Raw genomic sequence first — 9,531 nt, forward strand, 5'->3', positions numbered from 1 at the left:
ACCAGGCTAGTCCAACCAGTTTATTGGGCCATGACTACATTTACCTGACCCATCACTAACTGTATTACCATTGCTTTGAGCCTAGTATTATCTGCTTCTTAGAAGCTAAGAAAAGTTGAACCTGGTCAATATTTGGATGGGGGACCTCTAAGGAAAAGTGAAGTTGGTTTATTAGTAGGAAGCTTTCTCTCTCAGCCACTAGTGCCCCAGCATGGTCTTAGGATACAGTTGAAGAGGTTTTGAGATGTTAAACCCAGGCCTGGCACTTGTCATGGCTTAACTCCACTACAGGTCAGTGGGCCCTAATTTCCTTTGTGCTGGTGTGAGAAGGCATGATTGCATTTTTTTTTTTGGTAAGGTCAAAAAGTTTTACAATCGTACTCTCTAATTTCAGATTTTCCTATTTCTCTTAAACACATTTATTTTCATATTGAATGCCCCTAATCTCAGATATTTAAATTGTTATCTTTAAAATATTCTCCATTTCCCCTGCCCTGTTACCCAAGTCACCCCTGGAAAGCAATTCTGCCTGGTTAAATAGAGAATTTGATCTGGTTTGATTGATTTTATACAAAAACGTGTTTTCTGCAGCAATACTGGAACAGTACTGTGTGGTGTTTCCCCCGCCTGTTATTTATTTCTTGTATTTAACAATATTTAAGCTGGTAACTGAGGTGCAGCGTGGCGTTTCCAAAGGGGACCAGGTGGCAGCTGAAATATCCATTCGCTTACACATGCAACTGAGCACATAAAAATCATTACTGGAAAACAATACGTCATCAACAGGTAATACGTGGAAATCTGAATAAAACTTAGAGGTCTTACTCGAATAGACAAACTTTTCCGCCTTCATCGTGGTGTATACTTTGAGGCAGAGAGGTAAAAAGTTTGTCTTCTTTCTTTAAGTTTAATGTGAGCTGTGGAACGCATGAAGGGCTAGGCAATTAGCCTACTGCGGCACGGTTAAAGAAACTCTTAAGGCAAATCTAACCCCCACTTAGATGGCTGCCATTTAGGAGTCATGTGACTTTTTGGTTTCCAGATGACCTAAAGACTTTTGAAAAATTCTGGGATTCTCCTGGGGGTAGATTCAATCTAAAACAAAGGTGGATGCATTCTGCAAATCATACAGCATTCCAGTTTGAGGTTTCTCTTACACAAGCATCAAATCAAACCTGAAATGTAAGAGAACGTAACATTTTGTTTAATTTGCCCCTAGGTCAAGTTTATGGGTTTTGTACAAGAAAACATATCTTTGTTGATGACCTTGACATTGCTCTCTGATCTAACACGGCTGCCATTTTAAGGTCTCAATATTTGGTACACAGCTGTATTCTATGATGTTTGTAGTTATGTTTAATTATGGTTCAGTAAAAATTAACTGATTCACTGCCACATTGTTTTAACCTCTAGATGTATCAATGATACAGATTTTGTTTTCATATCCATTGTACTTCTTGTTTACAAACCATATAATATGACTTTTCCTTTACATTGTGCCAACATATGCTTGGTTTCTGTTCCAAGTTTTAATATGCAGTTGATTAGTGACAGTCTTTAGTTCTAGCCTTACTGTAAAAAGCATGTCCATTTAAATGGGCTACAACTGTATAAATCAAATGTAATTACTAGTATTATATTTTTACTTTTTTATTGTTTAACTAGGCTGAAATACTATATTTTTGGTAATGCTTTTCTATACTGTGCTAAGTAGCAAGTGTGTCTTTTAAAGAAACAATATCAAAGTATGTTTTTTTGTTTGTATTTGTTTATACTACAGTCCAATTGTAAGATAAATCACAGTGCTCTCTCTCTCTCTCTCTCTCTCTCTCTCTCTCTCTCTCTCTCTCTCATAGACAAAAAAAGTGTTTTCACAAAGAGAGACATTTTCCCTTTGTTTCCTCGGAACTGACTGCAAGTCTGAACTGAACCAGTCTGAGAAGTCATAATGGTAGAGCCTAATGTAGAGGATGTGAGATGGAGAGGTACTCAGAAGTAGTGACCGTATAAGTTGCACATGCTAGTGCAGGCTCCTCAACAGAGATGGGAGAGATCAAGTTGCTGGGTGAAAGGGGACACAGTCGTGGGATCAGAAGATGCCCACCGACCTTCATTTCTCCTGAGCTGTTGTGAGGAATTGCTGCGGTGAGGGAACATAATTGGACATTCCAAATTGGGGAGAACATAGAGGGTAAAATAATTGAACAGAAAAAAAAAAATTATTATGTAGATAGTGGATTATTCATCAATATCAAACCTAAGCATTGCCATTGTACTGTTGAAACTGTATTGTCACTGAAGGTCATTTGGTAAGGAGTGTTGTCTAAAATGAGCAGAGTGTGCTGTTTTAGTGAGAGGGTTGCATGTATTCTGAATAATGTCACACTGGTGCATTAATTCCCCCGGATCAGCACTGAAGCCCCCATCAATTTAAATGATGCACAGGCTGTAAGTTAATGTCACTGTTTGATGCCTTCTACATTTTTGGCTGACCTTACTGCAATAACGCCTTGATTTACCCTGCTTGATGCAGAGGGAGATGTGCTGTCCTCTGGTTATTTATTTTCACAGTTTGGTTGCCAGGGTCTGTCTGAATATTTACTGCAAATGGTTCCGTTGGTTAATAAAATAAATAAATGAGACGTGCTGAGAATTTTTTATTTAAAAAAGAGCGTTGGTTTTTTGGGGAAGATTTAAAGGTTCAGTGTGAGATTGGGTACCGTAACTCAAAGGGTACCCACTGCCACTTACACGAGCTGTAAACCCTGGAGGAATTGCGAGCAGAGACAGGACAAGACTCTCTTCTTCATCTTCTTCTTTGCAGAGTAATGGACTCTTGTCAACAGAGATTATTGCCTTTTCAAACATACACCACTTGTATAATGTAGTAACCAAGTTTTCCTTGCTTTTATATTTTTATTTGTTTGGATTTGTTTTGTTTTTGATACATTCTAACTCACTTGAAATGCCAAATCCACGTGACCTCACTGCTGCATGTGGTCTGAATATTAACCTCTGTTATTCATCTGGACTGGTTGGGGTGCCTGACCAGCAGCGGTCACTGTGATGAGATGAGCTTGAACTGTCCCTAGACAATGTTCCTCCCTATCACTGGTTGCAGTATGTTCAATAACATCTTGTAAAAAATATCTGTGTAAAGTTTGATCACATTTGCACAAGTGACAATAGTGTTAAAGCAAATTAAAGCAAGGTAGGACTTTAGAACATAATTTGCCTAATTTAAATCTATTTCCATTAAGTACAATCTGAATGGTTTTTCAAGATGTTACTGTCTCACTTGATAAACAATTCCATGAATTCATCATGTGCTTTTACTTGGAGGCCATGTGCAAAAGCGTGGAGTAGCACAGGCCAGTTATTATAGTCAATTGCATGAATAAAACATGTCAGTAAAAATGTATGAACGATACCAGATAATGATTTATAGCAGCCTTCTAAATAATTCATGCTTTTCTGACATCTGTGGGAATAAGATAGAGAAGTTGGGAGGTCTCGTAACACAAAAAAGAGAAAATAAATACTTTCATCATTTAAAACAGAGCTGCTGGGGCTATTCCATGTAAATGTCACGTGTATTTATACACAGGGCCGAGTATAATAACTTCATTTAGAAACTACGTTGAACGTTTCGGCTCCTGTCAATGTTTTACATGCGCAGTGGTAAATGTATTTTAAACAGTGAACCTTCACTACTGTACTACTCGTTCAATTGAATGTTGCAAGCCACTGTAAGGACATTGTTCACATCCCAGGATAAGACAAGTCCAGAACTTTCCTTATATGGCTCTGGTTATGCTACTGGCGATAGATAATGGGACACCAGGTCATGTCAAAAAATAAGTGTTCACAGTACTTTCTATTTTACATCCAACTTTTAGCATACTAAAGTATGATATTATTTACTGATGGAGGTCACGTAAAAAAAAAAAATGGAAACGACGTAGGAAAAGGGACCTTGAAAGGGGCCGACATAGGATTCGATACACATAGAGAATAGAGAATGTGGTCATGGGCAAGCTCGGCAAATAAACCCCAGTTCCATTGAAAGTGAAACGACTTCCACAGCAAATGTTTCATTTTGTAGGAAACATTTCCATCCTATAGAGTAGACACGTCTCCTTTTGATCTTACGCTGGTATAAAATTGTTTGTCAGTCACTACTTGGGTGTTTATTTTGTGACTGGTATTTGTTTTTCGATATACAGGACTTCTATTTTTTTCTTGTCTCCATTTATTTTTATCTGTATTGTGTAAAATATAGAGCACTGCTGGTATAAGTGACATGCATTTACGCTAAATAAATGTCAGGTGTTGTTTTGAGTGATAGGTGTGTAATATGGGAAATGGCTGATATGTCTCTCTTTGTCACCACTTTAGCCAACTATAATTACAGCTGAAAATGGCTGTGTGGAAGTGTTATTACCCTGAACCTCAGCAGGATGTAATGCAGTGGCAGGGGTCGGCACTGTGCTTGCAGTTTCATCCAATTGAAACATGAGGGCAAGAAAAATGCACTGGAAATAAAACACAAAAGTGTCAGTTTCCTATTTAGCACCCCCGCCAAGTAACTCCAAGTAAACCAAGATTGCAGAATCAGTTTGTGCGGCTTTTCAAAAGTAGAATGGATTATTGGATTAATCCTTAACCAACATTTGTTTTTTGTTTTTTTTGTTTGTTTTTTTAATTTAAGCTTCATAGCCACAAGCCCAGCTGCTGAAGATCAGCTGGGGTAATCAGTGTAAGACTAAATGTTAGAAATACTAAAAGAACATAGAATTAAATGACAAACATTTTGACTAAAAGTCTTTTTCAATGTCTACAAATGTATTTTGAAATGTTTGTCATTTAATTGTATATTCTTTTAGTATTTCTAACCACTATTGAGTGTCCATTAATTCATGAAAACACTTAATAAATCTTGTTAACAGCAATTGTGTTGAAAGGGAGACATAATCAAATTAGTCTCATTCTCTAACCATCTGTCTAACTCTAAAGAAACAAAAAGCCCTTGTGGCTGTAGCATACTGAACCAAAGCTAGTGGCTTGTGGCTTTTAACCTTGTTGAGTTTTTAAACTTAATAAACATAGATCTAATGATGTGTTGAAAAACAGGAATAACATAATTGACATGTGAGTAAGAAAATAACACATTTGTGTTGCAGCCTTTCCATTTCACCTTTAAACTGTCAAGCTCGAAGGAATGGGTCACACATTAATAAAGCGTTCGCCCTGCAAAATGAATAGACGTGCATAGACAGCTCAAGCTCAAATGTAGGTATTGACAAATGGATCAATTGACAGATTTCTCAGAGGTTTTAGTGATAAAAGTTGTACAAGAATAAAGATATACAGTAGTGGTGCATTTTAAATAGAGTTAGTTAACAGTTTGACATGTATGGGTTTATTCATAGCAGGTGTTTTAGACTCAGGGAGTAATGCTGCCTAGCTGATGAACCCTGGAAGCGAAGCCCAGCCTAGCTAGTCTGTGCCTTACCTTGTTGGGCATTGCCAGCCAAGATTAGTGACTTGACAAGAACAGGATTGAAACTACGGTTGAATGACTCATACTGCACTGCTAAGTCTGACAATAGAGGAAGCTTTCCCTTAACTTGCACCACAGACATGAAGCTGGGCAGGAATGTAAGCCGCACCTTTCTGGATTACTACCGCCTCAACAACCTGATCACGGACAACAGCTTGACTCACATTGGCAGGTAAGGGTCACTCTGACAGAAACGCTGCTTACCATTGTTCAAGGCCTACATCGGAATGATCGCTTCAGCTAGTTATTCTGAGAAAGGAAAAATAATTTGAACTTGCTGTAGTTTGAATATAAATTAAAGGAGTGTGGACAATATGCGAACAGCATTTGTCACAAGTACTGGGAACAATAATATCTGAAGTTTAAATACATGATAGTAATATTCACTTACTCTACACGGGACAGTCCATTTATGTATACAAATGCATGCTAACCCATTTCAAAGTTTACCACAATAAATCTGCATTGTCATTCTCATGTGTAAACCATGTGTTCCCCATGTAGTTAACCACATTTGTTACAATACTATTTTTGATGTTCTTTACCGTGCTTTACCATAATCTTTACCACACACTGGCGTGCTTTTACAATGGCTTCGAGCCATATTGCCTGTTTCATACTGCACTCCAGGCCCCTAAGATGAATGAGTATCTGAGCCTGAGGTATGGGTTCTGAATTAATGGGCTCTCCCAGTCAAAGCTGCTGGTATTACAGGTACAGGGGTCAAATGCTACTGAATTGTTGAAAGGATTTAGCCATTGCAATTCAAGATGATTGCCTCTGTAATTGATATCTCCAGTTGAGTCCCAGCTCCTTCACTGGCATGTTGCATTTGTCTCTGTGAACTCACAGGTTTGCCTATCATTAAAATTCTCTCACAGGGGACAACCTGACACCTTTGTCTGGACAACAGGACTAGTTTGCTGTGATGGCTTCAGAATAAATAAAGAACCAATTCTTGGAATCTCACTACTAAAATAACTCCATTAATCAAACTTCTTCAAGAGGAGATGTAGGGGCAGTGCTGTTAGTAAAGTAGGGAAGCACTTAGTGAAATTGTCTTTCCCGTTGCTGTTTTTTTTCATTCGAAAGCTTATTTATTTCCAAGGCAGTGACTTCGCTATGAAATCATCAGGCACCAGGTTAAAAGTTGTTCTACAGAAAGAGAGGAGCACACATAAAGCTAAGAACCCATCCACTTGTTATACAGTCAGTAAGTCTTCCAAATGCATACATTCCAAGTTTTTTTTTTATTGCACTCAAAACAATTAACTAAGTGAGCAGCATGCTTTTTGTAACACATGTGTACAGTGTCGTGTTATGGCAGGAATCCCAATGAAAGCGAATGGTGGAGAGTGTCCATTTGTCATAAACAGTATTTTAAAGTTCATTGTGCTGTATGTTTGTTCATCGTCTGCTAAGCTTCTCCTCAGTAACTCGGTCTTGTGTTTTTTGTCCCCTCACTGCATCAGAGATGTGTTATCCTACGGAAGGCTTGTGAATGGCCAGCGAAGTCTCCAGGATGGAGGAAAGTCTGAAAAAAGAGGGTCTGGAAACCGAGGAGACTGTTAGCGACAGACCTTCCAGCAGCCAGCCACCACTTTAAAACAAGACCAGCCACATTGAAGGAGGACAGACCCACTGCAAAAAAAAACTAAGACATTAATACACATTAGGATTTAAGTTACCATTGTGCACTCAAGCTGCACAGTGCGGATCGAGATTAATGCGCCAAATATTGAAATCAGTTTGTAAGCAAATATTTGCACTTGCTGCTTCAAGTTCTATCCTGAAAACAACAAAGAACAATTGGGAGTAGTATTAATAACATGTTTTTATATACAAACCAAAAGTTTTGAAAATTCAGTGTTTCGTGTGACTTGTAGCCATCGACACCTTTGTTGTTTTAAATAATACATTTTATTATATATTATCAGTGATCGGCAATGGCATTTTGATCAGCTGAATTATTTTTCTCTCCGATATCATCTTACACAAATTTAAAAAAAGAACCGTACAATAATAACCCAGGAATTGTCAAGACCAATCCTTTAGGAGACGCTATCGAGCGGCCAAACGATTGTCTGAGCATGCCTTTGTTATGCAGTTGACTTCCGCTTTTAAAACGCTGTCCTCTCAAGTTTGATGTTTTGATGTTTTATTAAAAATAAAATGTGTCTTTTGAAACTTCGAGTCTTATCTTTTTTCCTGGATCTGACAGGTTAAGTGAAGACCCTGTTCCCATTGGAGTGAATGCAAATCTGTACTCAGAATAATTAGACCCTCCATAGATACTCTGATCAGTTATCTGTGACACTGTAATTAAAGTGATGGCTTTGTGTGTAGATGGTATGATATGTATACAATACAATCCTTGAATTACGGGGTACACCTGGAACAGTACCTGCTGTAATAGCGTTGTTTCAGTCCCAAGCAATGCCGGTTTTACTATATCGGTATTGGTTCAACCTTTCAGTCTGGATCATTTTAACTGTAGCAGTGAGCAGACATCCTCATTCCATTCACACCATGTGACAATGTCATTTATCAACTCTTCTGTCCCAGCCTACTCCACCTATAGAGAAGGAGAGTGTGCTGAACTAGCCAAGTTGAAAGGCCATTTTGTCACATGATTTGAAGGAAGTCGATTTACTCCTAAGCAGGGAGAATTTGCCAGAAAAACTCACAGACACGACAGATATAGAGATAAATGGTAATTCAATATTAGACCCACAGAACACTTCACAGTATTTGAAAACATCATACAAAGTGAAAGGAAGGGAAAAACAAATCTAATAAAAAGGCAACATCGCAATTTCACATTTCTAGGGTGACCTCTAAAACTGAAAAACACTGAATTGGGTCTTTGCATATTCAATTGCCTCCCTGCTGTTCCATTGTTTGAATCTATCAAGCCAGATTATTTTATTTTGCTTGCTTCGCTAGACAAATCATGCCTGAAGACAAATATTTTTTTTAATATCTTGTTTTCTAAAAATATAATTTTACATTAATTGTGCTATCTAGGAGAAATGCGTCACTTTTCTACCCTGCAATGTCAAAACCCAAGAGACTTGTTAATTGCATAGCAAACAGCACCCCTGTGCATTGGCTTGTGGTATACGGGTACGACAGAGCATGAAAGATGCATGTATTAAATACCCAAACCCAAGCATAAGGCAGTGTAATGTTTTACACTTGCCTTCAATGGCAATGCAATGGTTGCAATTGCCTAAAGGAACAGAAGCTATGAAAGCTAGCTGAAAGTTGGGGGGGGGGGGGGGGGGGGGGGTAACCATAGCCAATACTTCAAACGCAGTTGGAAATGAAGTTGAGACACTTGTTCACACAGAGAATGGTGTGGATTTGGTATGGGTTACCTAGCCAGGTTATTGAGTCTGAATGATTGGCCCTGATTACCCGAATGGTCGCCTCTTGTTAGTGAATGTTCCAGTCGCCCAGTGGAATCTCAGTGTTACTGTGGCCAAGCCAATCAATATGAATTGAACATGTTTGGTACTTGATTGATGTCAATCTTCAAATGTCCTCAATCCAGCAGTGTTCCAGCACTGAAGATGCTTGAACCACAGCAAAGTCTGTGTTTAAGGCTAAAGGCTGATCTGCAAGGTATTTGTACCAGTGAGGCTGCCTGTGTTGTTCCCTTTCAGACAGAACAAACATATATCTCTGTATATTCAAATCCATCAGGTTCTGCATCAATGGTATTGCTGTGGTGTGCTTGTGTTTTCACTGGGGTTTCTTCAGGGTGATATACTGGAATTGTAATGGTATCCCAATGATCACAGCGAGAGCTTGTTTATTAGTAGAATTCATCTATTTGCAGAAGCATGTGTGGCAATTTACACCCCAATTAAGTTCATGCACACTTTACATAAATTAACCTACATTACAATGAATATCTTGTAGTAATTAGGGAGTGTAATTAAGTGATTAGAAACAGCCTGGCC

General features: G+C 38.4%; 1 protein-coding gene across 1 annotated transcript in view; it reads left to right on the forward strand.

The window, feature by feature from the left end:
* LOC121326901 (cytosolic carboxypeptidase 6-like) overlaps positions 1-7,750 on the forward strand; it is a 260,712-nt gene extending 252,962 nt beyond the window's left edge. Inside the window, exons 12-13 of the mRNA XM_041270542.1 lie at positions 5,642-5,735; positions 7,036-7,750. Coding sequence (XP_041126476.1) covers positions 5,642-5,735; positions 7,036-7,135 — 194 coding nt within the window. The 3' untranslated portion in view covers positions 7,136-7,750. The remainder of the gene's footprint in view (positions 1-5,641; positions 5,736-7,035) is intronic.
* The last annotated feature ends 1,781 nt before the right edge of the window (positions 7,751-9,531 follow it).

The sequence above is a fragment of the Polyodon spathula genome, chromosome 14, assembly GCF_017654505.1.
Source record: "Polyodon spathula isolate WHYD16114869_AA chromosome 14, ASM1765450v1, whole genome shotgun sequence".
In the NCBI taxonomy this organism is placed as follows: Eukaryota; Metazoa; Chordata; class Actinopteri; order Acipenseriformes; family Polyodontidae; genus Polyodon; species Polyodon spathula.